Source organism: Panulirus ornatus, chromosome 68, assembly GCF_036320965.1.
Source record: "Panulirus ornatus isolate Po-2019 chromosome 68, ASM3632096v1, whole genome shotgun sequence".
NCBI lineage: Eukaryota > Metazoa > Arthropoda > Malacostraca > Decapoda > Palinuridae > Panulirus > Panulirus ornatus.
The window spans coordinates 5560426-5579518 of record NC_092291.1 but is presented as its reverse complement, the minus strand read 5'-3'; the positions used below and the strand labels follow the sequence as shown (position 1 = coordinate 5579518).

Sequence of the window (19093 nt, the reverse complement as noted above, 5' to 3'; positions counted from 1 at the left end):
CGTGTAGAGAAGGGTAAAGAACGGTGGTCATGTCGGGTGTACGTGGGGATAGGTCGGGTTACGTGTTGATCGTGTTGAGGTGGGTATAAGGCGGGGATATCATGGGATGTAGATGGGGCTAGGTAGGGTTAAGCGATGGTCGTGTGCGAGCGGAAAGAGGACGGGGGTCGTGTGGGGTGTAGAATGGGCTAGGTAAGGTTACGTAGTTATGCAGGGTGTGGGATGGGTTAGGTAGGGGCAGAAGGTGGTCGCGTTTGGGCGGGGAGAGGACGGGGGTCGCGTGGGGTAGAGGCTTGGCCAGGTAGTGTTCGGTGGTAGTTGTGTGGGGATAGGTAGATAACATAGGTTCTCTGAGGTATGGGGTGTGCTAGGTAGCGGTAGATGGTGGTCCTATGGGGGTGAGGAGAGGACGAGCGTCGTGTGGAATGTGGGCGGGGCTAGGTAGATGGACTCGAGCCAGTAGTCGTGTCGAGGTAAGCTATGTTGTGACAGGAGCGACTGCATTTCACTCAGAGAAGCAAGTGACCCACTAGACACCGGTCAGCTCCCCCATCATCTGTGAGTACCTCACTACCGCTCTGGTTCAAACGTGTATGGCTTCCGACCACTTCTCATAGTTAATCCTAATCCATTGGTAAACTGCCTTGTTTCTATCAAATCTAGTAAATACCTGGAACACCATATTCTAACATTCACAGACGATCAGGAACCTACGTCTTACAAAAGCTATGACCCACAGTTTAGAGGTAACCAGGGACCCATTACTTCTCACCGAAAGTAGGTGAGTGTTGATCAGGGTTCTTCTCTTTTTTACTGAAACTGGCCAAGATCTCGTCACAGATCATATCTTTCAACTTAATCAGGTGCGATGCTAAGAACATTATAGTCTTTACAAAAGTTTATAAAGAGGTGACCACAGATTCACTGCTTTCTACTGAAAGTAGCGAAATGTTGGCCATGGTTCCTCACTTTTTTTTACTGGAACTGGTCAAGAATGATCACGGACCATCTCTTTCAACTTGATCCGGTCCATTGCTAACGACCTTATAGTCATTACAAAAGCTTATAAAGAGGTAACTACAGATCCGTTACTTGGTACAGAAAGTAGCCGTGTTAATCGAGGTTCTCTTTTTTTACCGAAACTGGTCAAGACCTGATCACGGACCCAATAGTTCTTAATGAAACTGGTCAATTTGTTTAAGAGCTGAACAGACTTTTAGGTCTTGCGTGTTTGTCACCTCCCACGGACTGCCACAGACGTTTGCACACATGTTCTTGGGCATATCTCCCTGAGAAACATAAGACTGGGACTTTACTGAATATTGTTTAGGTTGGCAACTGCATCGCGACCTCGCGTGTGAGTCTTGCGAAAGCTTCAAGTCGTTTTTTGCTTACTTCTTTCTTCATGCTGAAGCAGGGGTAGCGATGCTGTTTCCTGTGGGACGGGTGTAGCGATAGGAATGGATGAAGGCTAACTAGTATGAACATGTACTTGTGTGTATATGCATATGTCTGTGTATGTGTATGTATTGTATGTATATGTGTATATGATGATATGTATATGTATATGTATGTACATATCCATGTATGGGCATTTATCATATACATGTGTATGAGTGGATGGACCATTCTTCGTCTGTGTCCTGGCGCTACCTCGCTGACGGGGGAAACGGCGGTCAAGTATGATGAATAGAGTCAGTAATATATATAAATATATCAATATATATATATATATATATATATATATATATATATATATATATATATATATATATATATATATATATATATATATATATTATTTTATATATATTTCTATTTATGTATATATATATATATATATATATATATATATATATATATATATATATATATATATATATCTTTTTTTTATTATACTTTGTCGCTGTCTCCCGCGTTTGCGAGGTAGCGCAAGGAAACAGACGAAAGAAATGCCCCCCCCCCCCCATACACATGTATATACATACGTCCACACACGCAAATATACATACCTACACAGCTTTCCATGGTTTACCCCAGACGCTTCACATGCCTTGCTTCAATCCACTGACAGCACGTCAACCCCGGTATACCACATCGCTCCAATTCACTCTATTCCTTGCCCTCCTTTCACCCTCCTGCATGTTCAGGCCCCGATCACACAAAATCTTTTTCACTCCATCTTTCCACCTCCAATTTGGTCTCCCTCTTCTCCTTGTTCCCTCCACCTCCGACACATATATCCTCTTGGTCAATCTTTCCTCACTCATCCTCTCCATGTGCCCAAACCACTTCAAAACACCCTCTTCTGCTCTCTCAACCACGCTCTTTTTATTTCCACACATCTCTCTTACCCTTACGTTACTCACTCGATCAAACCACCTCACACCACACATTGTCCTCAAACATCTCATTTCCAGCACATCCATCCTCCTGCGCACAACTCTATCCATAGCCCACGCCTCGCAACCATACAACATTGTTGGAACCACTATTCCTTCAAACATACCCATTTTTGCTTTCCGAGATAATGTTCTCGACTTCCACACATTCTTCAAGGCCCCCAGGATTTTCGCCCCCTCCCCCACCCTATGATCCACTTCCGCTTCCATGGTTCCATCCGCTGCCAGATCCACTCCCAGATATCTAAAACACTTCACTTCCTCCAGTTTTTCTCCATTCAAACTCACCTCCCAATTGACTTGACCCTCAACCCTACTGTACCTAATAACCTTGCTCTTATTCACATATATATATATATATATATATATATATATATATATATATATATATATATATATATATATATATATATATATATATATATATATATATATATATATATATATATATATATATATATATATATATAATATATATATATATATATATATATATATATATATATATATATATATTATATATATATATATATATATATATATATATATATATATATATATATATATATATATATATATATATATATATATATATCCCTGTGGATAGGGGAGAAAGAATACTTCCCACGTATTCCCTGCATGTCGTAGAGGGCGGCTAAAAGGGGAGGGAGCGGGGGGCTGAAAATCCTCCTCTCTCGTTTTTTTAATTTTCCAAAAGATGAAACAGAGAAGGGGGCCTGGTGAGGATATTCCCTCAATTGCTCAGTCCTCTGTTCTTAACGCTAACGCGGGAAATGGCGAATAGTATGATATATATATATATATATATATATATATATATATATATATATATATATATATATAGATAGATAGATAGATAGATAGATAGATAGATAGATAGAGTTGTGCGAAGGAGGGTGGATGTGTTGGAAATGAGATGTTTGAGGACAATATGTGGTGTAAGGTGGTTTGATCGAGTAAATAATGAAAGTAAGGAAGATGTGTGGTAATAAAAAGATTGTGGTTGAGAGAACAGAAGAGGGTGTTTTGAAATGGTTTGGTCACATGGAGAGAACGAGTGAGAAAAGATTGACAAAGAGGATATATGTGTCAGAGGTGGAGGGAACGAGGAGAAGTAGGAGACCAAATTGGAGGGGGAAGGATGTAGCGAAAAAGATTTGGAGCGATCGCGGCCTGAACATGCAGGAGCGTGAAAGGTGTGCAAGGAAGAGAGTGAATTGAAACGATGTGGTATACCGGGGTCGACGTGTTGTCAATGGATTGAACCAGGGTATGTGAAGCGTCTGGTGTAAACCATGGAAAGTTCTGTGGGGCCTGGATGTGGAAAAGGAGCTGTGGTTTCGGTGCATTATACATGACAGCAACTGAGTGTGAACGAATGTGGCCTTTGTCGTCTTTTCGTAGCGCTACCTCAAGCGCATGCGGGGGGAGTTGTTTGTCATTTCATGTGTGGCGGGGTGGCGACGGGAATGAATGAAGGCAGCAAGTATGAATTATGTACATGTGTATATATGTATATGTCTGTGTATGTATATATATGTATACGTTGAAATGTATGTGAACAATGGTCCATACCAAGGCGTCAGAAACCTCTATGGATGAGTAGGACACAACTGCTAGCAAGGAAAAGAATTACGACACCTATACAATACCCAAGCACTACTTCCTACAATTCCTGTGTTGAGACTGGCCACTCGTTGATTGACCGTTTTGATGCCTCCTTTCCTCGAGCAGCTAAACTGTGAAATTCTCTTATTCCTTTCGTCTTCCCTCTTCCTGTAGCCATTCTATCTTTAAGAATCAGGTTATCAAACATCTGAGGAGCCCTTATTAATTCTAAATCGTTTTTCCCTTTTTTTCCTTTCACTCAATATAACTTTTGACATGGGTTTGTTCCACTCATGCCATGTTAGTCTAGTGTTACTTGTTGGATGGTTATGTTACATTCAGGTATGGAATATCTGATAAAAGGAAAAATGAAAGAAGTTTGAGAGCAAACTTTAAAGTATTTCTAATTCATAATACCCTGTGAGTCTTTTGAGACTTTCCTCAATGAAAGTATCAGATGCTAGATGCTTGAACATTCTATTTTCAGCAGAGATGGTAGAATACTGATGTCCACGCGTGTGTCTTGCAAAAGAACATAATGCTGTACCATCGGCTGTTACTCCTGCACCTGCTGCTATTAACCATCGCCTCCACACCCACTCAAGGTGCTGTCTTTGTAGGTACGTCACCGCATATAAGACTTTTCATGCCTTTTCGATAAGGATACTTACATTCATGATTAACTTATATCTAAATTTCTTTATCCATGATATTATATTGAGATGATTTCGATATTGCATAGGGTGCTATCTGGTGCCATAAAATACGTTCTTCAAATAACACACGTCCAGAAAGAGACTAACAGTACCGTCATAGAAGACACACTGACCGCACTACATATGACCTCACGTGTTCTTCCAGAATGGGACCTACTGAAATGTTGTCATAAAATAAACAATAATTCGACTATTCCTGTCGAAGCGGATGCTGTATCGGTATCATGTAAGAGCTTCTGCCATATCAAACACATACCTTTCTATGTTTTAACAGAGGAAGGCTATTCTGGTGGTGTTTTACGACATTTACTAAATAACACACGATCTCTTGTGTTCCTCCAAAAGGAGTTTGCTATACTAGTGTCATATGAAATATACAGTATGACAATCGATCCATTGTCTTTCTCGGGAGAGAGGCTGCCGCAATAGTTTCATAAGGGACACTGACATATGACCATTTCTCTTTCTCTAGATAAAGGGAGAACACAATGATGTAATATAAGACATATTCACTTATGGTATTCCTCTAGAAGATATCAGTTATGGTGGCGTGTTATGACTCTATGACGCTTAACCTCTTGACTTCTTATGGGAAGGGAATGCTACACTTATGTGTAAAAGACTCAAGACCTGTTTTATTCTTTTAAGAGGGGTTAGTGTCTTATAAGACCAATGACGCAATCTGCTATGTTTCTCCAGATGGTGGCACATGTGCAAGTCCAGAGCTTCTTATCCAGTAGCACATGCACGTCCTAATGTCCCTTCTCAGTTGCACGTGTATGTCTTTATCTTTCTCAGATGAACGTGCACGTTCTGACCTTCCTGCCTAAATTTACCATATACCTCTAAGAAACCTTCTGCTCCCCTCCACAGTTCCTCGTTAGAATAACGCTTATTCTACCTTCCCTTTGTGAAAAAGTTTCATATACCTCCCAGTGTCCAACAATGTTGTGCCAAAGCCTCCATCTCAAACATTCTCTCGAACTTTGACATGTTGCACAGACAGTTTTATCAACCAGCTGACAATTTTCAGTGGTTGGGCCTTTACCTCCTTGAATTTTCAGCACATTCATTGTATTTAATGTCTTTCATACATACAGTAACTTCTTATAGAGAGAATTATCTGCTGTTTGAGAACAACTGATATAGTTTTGTCTACTATTGTCTTTATTCATTGTATGTGTGTTGTTCATATTAGAAAAAAGAAATACATTTCACTAAAAGGGAACTACTATAAGGGCTGCACACTTTCCATATGACTCATGACCTCTTTTGCACATGCAGAGGGCCACTGCTACAGAGATGATTTAGCGAGTCCAACTGTAACAGTGTCTGGAGGCCACTACGACCCAGAAGGGTTACTCCCTGACATTTGTACGAAAATTTGTGGCCGTTTGGACTACATTTACTCAGCAATTGATGAGGGAAAATATTGCTTCTGCATGGACAATATAGACGGTAAGCCTTATATCTCAGCAGAAGTGACAGGAGTAGACATGGAAAATATAAACTTCTTTTAATAACATCCTTACGCTTCTGCGTTTATCATCCAGCGTTTACATTTTGTTTTCTGAGCCTATGGCTGCTTATCTTTTTTGCTTCTGCTTAATCCTTTGTGGTATGGACTTCATATAGGTATAACATAGTAGGGTAATATGAAAGTCAACCTAAAAAACTAGTTTCCCACCACCGATTGAGTTTTGCCCATGCTTGTAGGCTCTGTTAGCTGGCCATCAATGACAACCCAAACTTTAAAGGAGGAATTAATGGAGCAGCCTGGAAGCCTGAGAAACCCACTTGTGACCTGAGTGGTGGGGGGGTCGCTTACCTTCTCTAGGGACTCGCCACATCTGTGACGCCCACCACCATGATCAAGTCGCCCGTACATAAGGATCGGCCATTCATATAGATGACTTGATCATTCTAAATTAAGAAGGCTTTACTCATAATTCATAAGAAAGAGTAATAGATTTGATAGTTTTTGTGTACCTAATCATGCAGATAAAAGAAGAGAGGAAATGCATATCAGGATTGGCCAGAGCGATATTAGTTTTTCTTACTTAACCAAGGGACGGTTGTCTTAATTCTGAAGAAAATGTTTTTTTTTTATATATTTTTGTACACCTTCACATAAACTGGAGAAGAAAAGAAATCATTTCCACACTAAAAGATTAAAAACTAAAAAAGTGTCCTGTGATTTAGACGATTGCACTGATACAGCCCATCAAATGAGAAAAAATGAAAACGACCAATTTAACCCCTCTAACTATCGTCCTGATCCTACGACTTCTGCTGTTTCAGACGTCTTCAAAATCTCTTATCAACTGCCATATTCATGGATATCTTGAATCCCACATTCTTTTCTGATCATTAGTATGGCTCTTGCAGGATATTATTCAGCAGTAATATCCTTTCCTTTCTTAGGAATGTTTGTTAATCCTCTCTGAGAGACTTAAGGAATCCTGTATTATAGTCTTTGATGAAATCAAAGCTTTTGGCAGAAAGTGGCGTCGGGAGTTCAGTCTACAACTCCCTTCTTTTTACCTTTCTCCCTCACTCTGTTTCCTCATGTGCAGTTTTCTTTCTAGCTGGTCTGTTCCTATATCTGACTCACTGTCATATCAGAGTTGGAGTAATTGTAACCAAAATTAGATTGATTTGTAATCAATCATATAGATATTGTAACATTGTAATTGAAAATAGCATTGGAGTAATCAATTGTAATTGCAATTAAGTGATCAAGTAATTGAAATAATCATAATTGTGAAAGAGGAGGAAAGCGGTCTGGTAACCTTGTAACTGCAAAGGTGGGTATGCAGTACTTTTAAATTGTCTACGGTACCGGCGGTAGCGGTACTGGTCCAAAAGACATAATGGCGGTAGCGGTATATAATATATGAAAAGTACAGCTGGTAGCGGTAGTGATAATCGCTAGTTGTATTCTTTTATTATTAACCGTTTAAGTCCACTCTATTGATCCCTTGACCCTACCCAAACAAAAATAATAGACCGATAACAAAAACAAATCATTATACGAATTCAAGAACCCTGCAGAGGTGAATAATACAATTGATTTTTTGTCTCAGAGAGAAAAGTGGAGTAATAAAATCATGCCAGTGAAGATTTCTGCCTAAAAGAAGCTTGTGAATGTCCCCAAACCTTTCACGAGGCCATGGAAGTTGTGGAGGGGAAGGTGACCATATCTGCTATTGGACCAGTAATTCAGGGGCTTAAGCACTCACTGGATAATCTAATTCATAATCATAACACCCAATTACAATACTGTGAACAGCTGGTTAAAGTCCTATTGGACTCTATGAAAAAAAGGTTGGATCCATACATGGAAATGAGAGATGTTCATGTAGCGGCTTTTTTTGGAACCTAAGTTCAAACTGGCCTGGCTTCCATTACAAGAGCAGAACCAAGTGCTGGTATATGTCACGGAAATGCATGAAGAATTGGAGGTAGTTCAGGAAAGGTCAACATCAAGAATGGATAAAGAAAGTTACATGGATGATCTATCAGAAGGATTACCTGAATAAAAAAGACCAAGACTTTTCTCCATCCCAAAATGTTCAACGAAATTCCAAAAACAACGGTGATCAGAGGGAAGCACAGTGTCAGTGAGTCTTTTGTTGAAGCAATATGTTGTAGAAGAAGTGATCCAAAGCTATATTGGAAAGCAGTGTCCCAAATTTTGCATCCACTGAAGAACCTTGCAAGAAACTAGGTGATTTAGTGTACTGCTACATTTGCTCCAACACAGCCAAGTGTTCAGCATTGCCAGAAATTTTTTTTCACTGTTAGCAGAGTTCAACTTGGTGATGCTTCTTTCCGTTCAGTGTTACTGATAAGTGCAATAGTGAATTGTTTGAAAGAACTATTATCTTTTTAGTTACCATATGCTGCAACTTCTACTAACATGAAATCTTTATATTTGTTTTCAAAATGGTTTGTGACACTTGTTTGTAAATGAAAGATAACCTTACAATGCTATATCAGTGTTTCTTAATAGTTTTTTTTTCTAAATTTGGGAAATTGCAATTATAATTGTAATCATAAATTATTTTGTTTTGTGGTAATAGCAATTGCAATATGATAGCTATACCCAAATGTATATGTGATTATGACTGTAATTCAAGAAATAAAAAGTATTTGTAGCTGTAATTGTTAGAAAATTTTAAAATGTAATTGCTCCAGCCCTGAGACTCACAAGCAGTGTTCCTTATGGCTCTATCCTCCCTCCTATTCTCTTCCTTCTTTGATTTTGATTTTTATAGCGCAAGAACAATTATTCCATTGTGCACTCATATTCATCCCGTGGGCGTTGGCGCAAACGAGGATACAGAGAGCACAAAAGGTTCAGGGACTGGGCCTCAGTTACTGAAATGCATTATAGATTACATAGTGAGATAAAGGTCACAATATTGTTTGGGCAACGCAACAACTTAATCGGCAATTTACATGTTAAGTGAAGTTTACATCATTTGAACATCAACGATTAGACTGCGTATCAAGATGAATAAGAAATGAGCTATTTCTAATAAGCAAAGTTGTGATACTTAAGTATCCGAGGTAGGACATTGCTTTGAATGAAATATTTACTCATATCTTGTTGATTTTAGTACTAATTGGGTTACCTAAACTCTCCACAGTTACAGCAACTTCTCCTAAGGAGACTGAGTGTGAAGGGCTGACTCCTGGTTTAATACAGGTGTGGAAGGCACCTGGAGAACTTAGTTTTACAATCAATGCCGACACATTCAACTTCATCGTCGGTGAAGTGAGTACATGCTGAAGTCTGTAAATTGTATTTGTGAGGCCATACACGTGTACATAGTGAATACAGAAGATGTATACTTGTAAATCCTTGTACTGTTTACTTTGTGAAGTCTCATAATGTATAGTCGATGAAGCTTCATTTGCTTCTACCAAGTGTAGCTTCAGTATTGGCAACAGTACCTGATGAAGCTGCACTGGTGTAAGAGTTCCGTGTCTTTAAGAAAGTCGAGTAACGTGTGTAAGCCAATGATTCTACAATACTGGTGAAGCATATTTGATCTATCAGTGATGAAAGCACGTAATCTTCACTTAGCCCACATAATAATGTTCAGTTGGTTATGCTTAGGTAATATGTATCTAGTGAAACTTTAGTAATAAGTGCCTGGTAAAGCCTCGATAACCTCAGTAATGAGCACCTGATGATTCAGTAAACTTTAATGAATGCCTGATTTAGCGTCAGTAGACCTCGGTGATGAGTGCCTGGTAAAACTTCAGTAACCTTCATTTATAGGTGGCTAGTGATGCTTCATCAAACCTTAGTAACGAGTGGTGGTAAAGCCTCAGCAAACCTCAGTAATGAGTGCCTGGTGAAGCCTCAGATAACCCCAGTAATGAGTGCTTGATGAGGCTTTAGTTAATCTCATGACTGAGTGCCTGATGAAGCTATAAAAGAATCACTAGTGAGTGTCTGGTGAGCCCTTAGTAAACATCAGTAATGATTGTTTGATAAAGCTTCAAAAACTCAGTAATGAGTGCCTGTTAGATTTCTTTAGACATCGGTAATGAGTGAATGCCTGGTGAAGTTTCACTAAATCTCAGTAATGTTTGCCTGGTGAAGCTTCAGTAAACCTCAGTAATGTTTGCCTGGTGAAGCTTCAGTAAACCTCAGTAATGTTTGCCTGGTGAAGCTTCAGTAAACCTCAGTAATGTTTGATTGGTGAAGCTTTAGTAAACCTCAGTAATGTTTGCCTGGTGAAGCTTCAGTAAACCTCAGTAATGTTTGCCTGGTGAAGCTTCAGTAAACCTCAGTAATGTTTGCCTGGTGAAGCTTCAGTAAACCTCAGTAATGTTTGCCTGGTGAAGCTTCAGTAAACCTCAGTAATGTTTGCCTGGTGAAGCTTCAGTAAACCTCAGTAATGTTTGCCTGGTGAAGCTTCAGTAAACCTCAGTAATGTTTGCCTGGTGAAGCTTCAGTAAACCTCAGTAATGTTTGCCTGGTGAAGCTTCAGTAAACCTCAGTAATGTTTGCCTGGTGAAGCTTCAGTAAACCTCAGTAATGTTTGCCTGGTGAAGCTTCAGTAAACCTCAGTAATGTTTGATTGGTGAAGCTTCAGTAAACCTCAGTAATGTTTGCCTGGTGAAGCTTTAGTAAACCTCAGTAATGGTTGTCTGGTGAAGCTTCAGTAAACCTCAGTAATGTTTGATTGGTGAAGCTTCAGTAAACCTCAGTGATGTTTGCCTGGTGAAGCTTCAGTAAACCTCAGTTATGTTTGCCTGGTGAAGCTTCAGTAAACTTCAGTAATGTTTGCCTGGTGAAGCTTCAGTAAACCTCAGTAATGTTTGCCTGGTGAAGCTTCAGTAAACCTCAGTAATGTTTGCCTGGTGAAGCTTCAGTAAACGTCAATGATGTTTGCCTCCTGAAGCTTCAGTAAACCTCAGTAATGTTTGCCTGGTGAAGCTTCAGTAAACCTCAGTAATGTTTGCCTGGTGAAGCTTCAGTAAACCTCAGTAATGTTTGCCTGGTGAAGCTTCAGTAAACCTCAGTAATGTTTGTCTGGTGAAGCTTCAGTAAACGTCAGTAATGTTCGCCTGGTGAAGCTTCAGTAAACGTCAGTAATGTTCGCCTCGTGAAGCTTCAGTAAACCTGAGTACTGTTTGCCTCCTGAAGCTTCAGTAAACCTAAGTAATGATTTTCTTGTGAAGCTTCAGTAAAGCTCAGTAATGTTTGCCTCCTGAAGCTTCAGTAATCTTAAGTCATGATTGCCAGGTAGAGATTCAGTAAACTTAAGTCATTAGTGCCGGGTTTAACTTCAGTAATCTTAAGTCATGAGTGTCTGGTAAAGCTTCAGTAATCGTTTCATGAGTGCCTGGTAAAGTTAAGTAGTCTTAAGCCATGAGTGCCTGCTGAAGCTTCAGTAATCTTAAGTCACGAGTGCCTGGTAAAGCTTCAGTAATCGTAAGTCATGAGTGCCTGGTAAAGCTTCAGTAATAGTAAGTCATGAGTGCCTGGTAAAGCTCAAGTAATCTTAAGCCATGAGTGCCAGATAAAGCTTCAGTAATCGTAAGTCATGAGTGCCTGGGAAAGCTCAAGTAATCTTAAGCCATGAGTGCCAGGTACAGCTTCAGTAATCGTAAGTCATGAATGCCTGGTAAAGCTTCAGTAATCGTGTCATGGGTGCCTGGTAAAGCTTCAGTAATTCTAAGCCATGAGTGCCTGGTAAAGCTTAAGTAATCTTAAGCCATGAGTGCCTGGTAAAGCTTCAGTGGTCTGTATATTGCAAAGCCTAGGTATTAAACACTTAGTGAAGCCTTAGTGGTGTGTCTGTTGAAAAACAAGATGAATATTTTGACATGTTTCTGTATATCTGCCTGCATTTGAATGGTTTTGACTTTAATCATGACCCAGTCTGTATTCTTCTTGCTGATATAAGTAAAGGAAAATCTTAAAAGCAGCCATCTATCTGTTTCGGTATCTGCTAATCCCTCATCTATGTTTCCATATGACAGACACTGAACCTGACTGTAACAGCCAAAGAAACATGGATGATAGAGTGGGGTGATGGTTCTGGCCATAATCGAAACGGCACCCAACATATTTACACCATGCCTGGAGAATTTGTTATCGTTGGTAAGCAGGGTTATTGGCCTTTTTTGCTGAAGAGTCATTTCATGCATATATCTAGTAGGTACAAGCTTCCAGGTGCTCATATCTGGGACTTAAATTGTCAGTTTGGAAACCAACTAGAAAAGGTTTCTCCTTTGTACAAAGATTTGTCACTCTTTAATGTGAACTCGCATGTTATACTTGGCAATAAACGACTTTTTCTCATCCTTTCTCTTTTTTACTTTTCACTTCAGCATTTGTTTTCTTAGTGTTGTTGATACAGATAATACTCTGTTTTATTTTTACTTGTTTACATGTTCATGGTAAATTTTCATACATCGGCTGGTACCCTGTAACCTGTTTTGTTGCTCCTTCTGCGTCATCAAGATGAATCCAAAAATGATAAGCAGGTTTATGTCCGTTTTCCAGTATCAAAACTTTTCATATTTCTGTTCTCCCTCAAGATTTTGCTGTCGCATTTTACTTTTATATATTTTCTGTATGTGCGTGTCTGTATAAGCTTGTATATTTGCAGGTAAAGATATGTGTGTGTTTACCTTTATTGTATTGACCTGTTTTGTGACACCAAGAGGGAATCTGCACTTGTGGGACCCAACTCTGTGTGTGTGTGTGTGTGTGTGTGTGTGTGTGTGTGTGTGTGTGTGTGTATGTATGTATGCATGTATGTGTGTGTGTGTGTGTGTGTGTGTCTGTGTGTGTGTGATTAGTATTTGTCTATTACGGGGGAGAGTTTTTACTCATGTTGCCCCATCTTTCAACCTTGTATACACACACACACACACACACACACACACACACTAGTCTATGTTAGGTACCCATTTTGTCAACCGACTCGTAAGGGAGGATGAACTGCTGTGTGGACTGCGAACCGCTGCCGCGACCAGGAGCTGAACCTAAGCAGGTTTGGTCCCAGACAGCCCGCGTGTATGATTTGTGTGATCGCATAACAATCCCAACTTAACATTTGCTGACATTGCTCGTTAAGAGAAGCTTAACCAATGATGTTCTCCGCAGCGTTTCTGGAACTAGTTCCAACTGTGAAAGATGGTATCAGAGTGATAGTTTTAGAAGCGCCCAATGCTACTCTGGAGTGTCCTGACCTTGTGACCGTTGGGGAAGATGCTGAGTGCCATCTGATCACCTCGACCCAAGGATATGATAATGTGATAACTGCCGCTTTCAGTGCACCTGACATACCCATTTTCACATATCATGTTCCAGGTGAGTATTCAACATGAGAGAAGTAGTATTTCCGAGACTTGCAGTGAAGCACAGGGTCATGACACTAAATAACAGTTGAAAAGAGAATTGAGATTTTAAGCCAATTGATATCTTGTGTCTATCATAGTAACATTTTACTCCACAGCATTATCAATGAACATATATGTTTTATCATTAAACTGAACCATGGTGAAGCTACGTCTTTGGAACTGTTAAGCAAGTACTGATTTTAGAATCAGCATTAGTCCAGTGTAGACATAGCAGATTAAGGAATTTCTAAAGAATACCATAAAAGTTTGTGAAAACCATGCATTATCACATTCAGAATAAATTGGCCATCCTATAATCTGTCGTGCATTTTAGAGAAAAATATTATAAAACACCTTCATCCAAGCACATTTTTAAAGATTTCTTCACACATCCTTCTCATATTATTCATCCTGCTTACCTAATTCCACCTACATTATGCAAGTTACCTACCTAACTGCTCTTATTCTCTACCATTCGTGATGTATATAAAGACGGGTTGCGCATCCATATATCAGAGCTGTTTATGAACATATTGAACATTATACTATGTTTTACCTCTGATAGTGGAATAAAATATCTTTTTTTTTTCTTTTTGAGAATCGCTCATGTGATGCTCCATGTGTGAAGTTTTTTGTTATAGACATTATGACCTGCATCAAAAAGAAGTCAGAATTACAGTGAGCATTATCATTTCCCAAGAGAGCTCTCGTAAATCTAATGTTTTTGTTCCTTGTCAGTATTCAGAAATTATATCAACTTTCATACAGTTGTAACTATGAATCTTGCTATATATCAACAACTCTGAATATGGTAACTCATTGCAACACACGAATTTTCATTGGACAATTACTTTCTGTAGCAAAAATGAGAAAAGCATAAAAATGTAAGTGTGAGGGTAATGTGAGTAGTTAGCTCTGGTAGAGTGATGGTAGTTAATCACCGGAGTCGCTATTCAGAACAGATTGTGGTACAGCAATTGTAAGAGTTTTCATATGTTATTATAGTTATAAACATACCAGAATTACTTTTTAAGAACTGATCATTAGGACTGCTATGATCTTGTTCAAATTAGGGCAGCAGTCAACTCGAGTAATCCCACTATAGTTATCAACAAAAGTCTTAGATAGAGACTGTGGAGAGAAATGTAGGGATTTAACAAACACGAATGACTATTTATTTACATAGTGAATAACGACAAGATGATTTGGGATAGGAATGTTATGAGAAATTACAACTTAGATTTGTAGAGTAAGTATTGTAGTGTATAAATTAAGTATATCCAAGTATAATTCTTGGTAATACTTCCATTAAGGACATATTTTTTCTACTAGATGATCCACACTAAATGAGGCGAAAGTGGGAAAATCTATGGCTCTTATGTCATAAAAAAAACTAAAGTCATTTGAAAAACATTCCTTTAGGTATTGCGTAAGTTGATCAATGATAGGTCAAATCTCTCAGCATTTATTAATGAAGAATAAGTGACTTGATTTGCCCATAATCAAATGAATAGATGAGAATACAGAGATGTAATTGACTGTGAGGCACTTCAGATTCAACAGAATGGTACTTTTCATGTCATGCTTTATTAATGAATTTGACGAGTTAACACAGGTTCTTACTCTACCGCTGATAGCCTAGATCTAAGTTAGAGTCACAGTTGTATGGTATGGATGAAAAGCAGTAACAAGCCTTGAATGATGATTATTGAATGACACTAGTACAGCTAACAGGTAAAACTAAAACAGGGAAAGCAAGTTCAATTGGAAGGTACTATATGTCATGAGAATGAATGAGAATCGCACATGAAGAGGTCTTAGAATCTTAATTTTGAGATAGTCATTTTGATATTCGGGAGAATACTGTAATATTCCTTGTTGGCCAAACAGTTTGACATACCTCTAGTATCACCTTTGCCATCACTTGCTGAATTCGCGTTGCTCTTATAATGCTCAAAACGATTTGGTTCACCATCTTCGAAGCATAACTATTTGTCACTGCTATCGTTAGAAGGATTGTCACCAAATTAACCATCACTTTCCATAACAAGAGAAGCTGGGCTAACCTTCCGGAATTTGAAGTTGATCATGTTGTGCTGTTCATGTTGTGCCTTCATCCTTGACCCTATTCTGTTCTCAGTGCCATACCATATAATTCATTTTACAGGCTAAAATTTTGTCATTAGGCCCCCCCCCCCCTTTTTTTTTGGTAAATGGAAATAGATATCTTAAAACTAAGCAGAGACAGAAATATCAGTTTTGTTTTAATTCAATTTTCCTTTGTGTTACCCTTTAAAGTCTCCGTTTCCATTCTCTGTAGACTCTAAAGATTTCCAAAAAGAGTGAGAAGTTGGTCCCTGAGCAACAATTGTACGAAATTGTGTAAGGATCTATCAATTCTATGGATATTACACTGTGCTCAACTTTTCAGAAATATGAGTACTTCGATATTAGATGTGGTTGAAATGAAATGGAAAGCAGCTTAAACGGTTTATAGAATAATCTTTGTGACCTGGTGCTACTCATCTTAAACGATGGTGGAATTCGACATGGTTCTTACTTGTTTCTCAAAATACCAAATTCTATTCTTCTGTCACCATGTAGACAGTTTTTGTTTTATTCTGTTCTACATTGAAAGGAAACTAGTCATTGTACATTTTGCTACATTTTCTCTTTTCCAGGATTCTTTACTTTAACAAGTTTCTGTTTTGATTATTCAGTTATAGACAAAGTCCTAAGAGCATCTGATATTACTTGCTCAGTGAGGGTTAAAGTAGAGTTTTGCCCTCCAAAATGAGCTGTATCCATGAGAGTTCATTTTTCTTTATACCATCATGAAACGTCTGAAATTGGCTGATGTTCGCTCACAGAGACTCAGCAACCATAGAGCTATCTGATACGCACTTACAGGGACCTACCAACTATACACAGTATACGGCAGATCGACCAAGTCAGTGACGACGTAGTATGCTGTGACAATGTCAAGCAACCAAACACCATCATCGTAATTTACTTACTCTACTCTTGTTCAATGTGAAATGTTGATCGTTACTTGGCATCTACTAGCGATGTCTTGACCTTTGCTTGTGGCGTTCAGAGAGGTTGATTCCATACTATTGTCTTCATTGTTTAATGACAAGAATCATTTGTTCTTTATTGTTTTGGAAACTATGTACCAGGAAACAATCGGCGTCAGCTGTCTAAATATGGCAGCCCAGAGACTTGTTTTTAGGGGTCACCTAGATTTGAAGAGCATATATCAAGAAAGCCACTCCTGAATAAAAAGTTTATCATACTCTATGTTTTGATGCATTGTATATGTTTTGCATTTTTAGTAATTTTCATAACTTTATATTTTTTGGTTATATGACTCATGATTTATAAGTGCTTCATAATGGAAGTATTGCACATGGACCTAAAATTTGATAGACTCAATGTCCTGAATGTTTTGATCTCACGGTGATGATACCAAACTGTGTTACAAGTTAGTACAGTGTTTCAACCAAATGAGAGGCTCATTTCTCAGTAGGATGGTGCACCACTTAGCTTCTTCAACAGATCTAGTTGATTTTGTTACCGTTCCTGAAGAAACAGTTCTACTGCCGTTTGTGCTAAAAGCTCATAGCACTGTCATCAGTGTGGGATGCAAAGACAAATCCAGGGGCCTAAAGCCCATGCTTGACGATTGTACCGATAACACACTATGGGAACTGAGTCACAAGATTTCCGGGCAAAGAGTTCTTGCATTATCCCATTTCACTGTTCCCATTTAGAAACTCAGCGTGGCTTTTATTGTCTGTAGTATGCAGAACCCTTGTTCTTGCTGGTGTATTGTTGGATTTTCTCAATGAAGGATCAATCGTAATTGTTATTGGCACGGGGGATTCAGACAGACTACATATCTTAAGTTTCCCATGCCCAGCTCGCGTACTGATGATACACGAGGGGGATGAAGTCGGCGGGTGTATGCCCAGGAGTATTGTGCAGTCCTCTATGGAAGTGGTCCATACGGAGCTTCAGTGGAGCTTTGGTTTTATATTTATACACTGCATAAAACCTAATTCACGAAATTGACCTTGTCTTACAAATTTTTTGGATTAGTAATCTAAAACAACATTGAGTACCTGTAAATGAACATCAGCCAGAATCTATTTTATGATATTCAAGGAGGGTAAATTCTTATGGATACAACACCTTTTGGGGTAAAACAGAATTTTAACTCGCTCACCATACAGGTGCTCTCAGATGTTTATAGTGTCCTGCCTAGTGGAAAAGAAATGGTTTTCATCCTTCAAAACCTACATTTAGATTCAAACTATCCTCTAGTCATGTATCAGACAGTAGAGAATGTAAGGAACAGCTTTTATTGTATTATAACAATGGGTTATCCTAAGAAAAGATGAAAGTAGATTAATCATGTGGAAGTAAAAATCTTTGGATAAAGTAAGTTCTTGTAGTTGCTAATGTATCATTGATATTGGGTATCCAATTTACAGGTGAGAGAACGCAGGGATATGGTTCAGTACAGGGATCCGCTAGCCTCAACAGTAGTGTCAGCCTCAAGATAAGTCAAGCGATCATCCTCCACTCTAATGGAGTCCGGGCAGGTTACCTCTCCCGAATTCACCTCACAGCGCAGACAGCTGGCTCGGTAGCTCTTTATGTACGTTAACAAGCGACAGGCAAGTTTCAGAATGTCAAGGAATACTTGTGTTACAGGAAAAACTTTAAGCAGCTTCGAGAGTCAGCAAAGCAATATGATGAGATAAAGAAAACAATTTGTAAGATACGTTTTTTTCATTATAAGATCATTTTTGCCTGCATGCTCTGTGCAGTCTTTAGTGAATCATTAGTCTTCAAATATTGCTCTTCTACTCATATCCCCTTTTGTTTCTCTTCTCATCTTCTTAAGCTCCCTTATATATATAAGGAAATGGCGAATAGTATGAAAAAAAGATATATATATATATATATATATATATATATATATATATATATATATATATATATATATATATATATATATATATATATATATATACACGAATATGGTGCATATGAACACGCACTTCCATGTAACATAAACCTCCAACAGCTAGGGTGGAACCCGTTACCCATGCATGGCAGGCTGGAGGGCGAACATAGACTAGCCTAACGCTCCCGCCTGCCATGCAGGGAACCCGGGTTCGCTCATGGCTGTTGGAGGTTTGTATGATTATATCTATTTTTATCTTATTATGCTTTGTCGCTGTCTCCCGCGTTAGTGAGGTAGCGCAAGGAAACATGAAAGAACCCACATACACATGTATATACATACATGCACCTATACATACCTATACATTTCAACGTATATATGAATATACATACACAGATATATGCATATATACACATGTACATATTCATACTTGCTGCCTTCATCCATACTCGTCGCCATCCCGCCACACACGAAATTGCATCCCCCTCTCCCCG

At 38.7% G+C, this 19093-nt stretch overlaps 1 protein-coding gene across 2 annotated transcripts; it reads left to right on the top strand.

Moving 5' to 3' along the window:
• The first annotated feature begins 416 nt into the window (after positions 1-416).
• On the top strand, positions 417-18353 carry LOC139747425 (uncharacterized). 2 transcript variants are annotated; one of them, XM_071659762.1, is made up of 7 exons: positions 417-558; positions 4522-4651; positions 6032-6205; positions 9403-9530; positions 12257-12377; positions 13389-13595; positions 18121-18353. In XM_071659762.1, exons 2-7 carry the CDS (start codon positions 4570-4572, stop codon positions 18294-18296), a joined length of 888 nt encoding a protein of 295 aa, XP_071515863.1. In that variant the 5' UTR covers positions 417-558; positions 4522-4569; the 3' UTR covers positions 18297-18353. The 2 variants fall into 2 exon arrangements, with proteins under 2 accessions (XP_071515863.1, XP_071515862.1); XM_071659761.1 differs by having other exon boundaries at positions 4519-4651.
• The last annotated feature ends 740 nt before the right edge of the window (positions 18354-19093 follow it).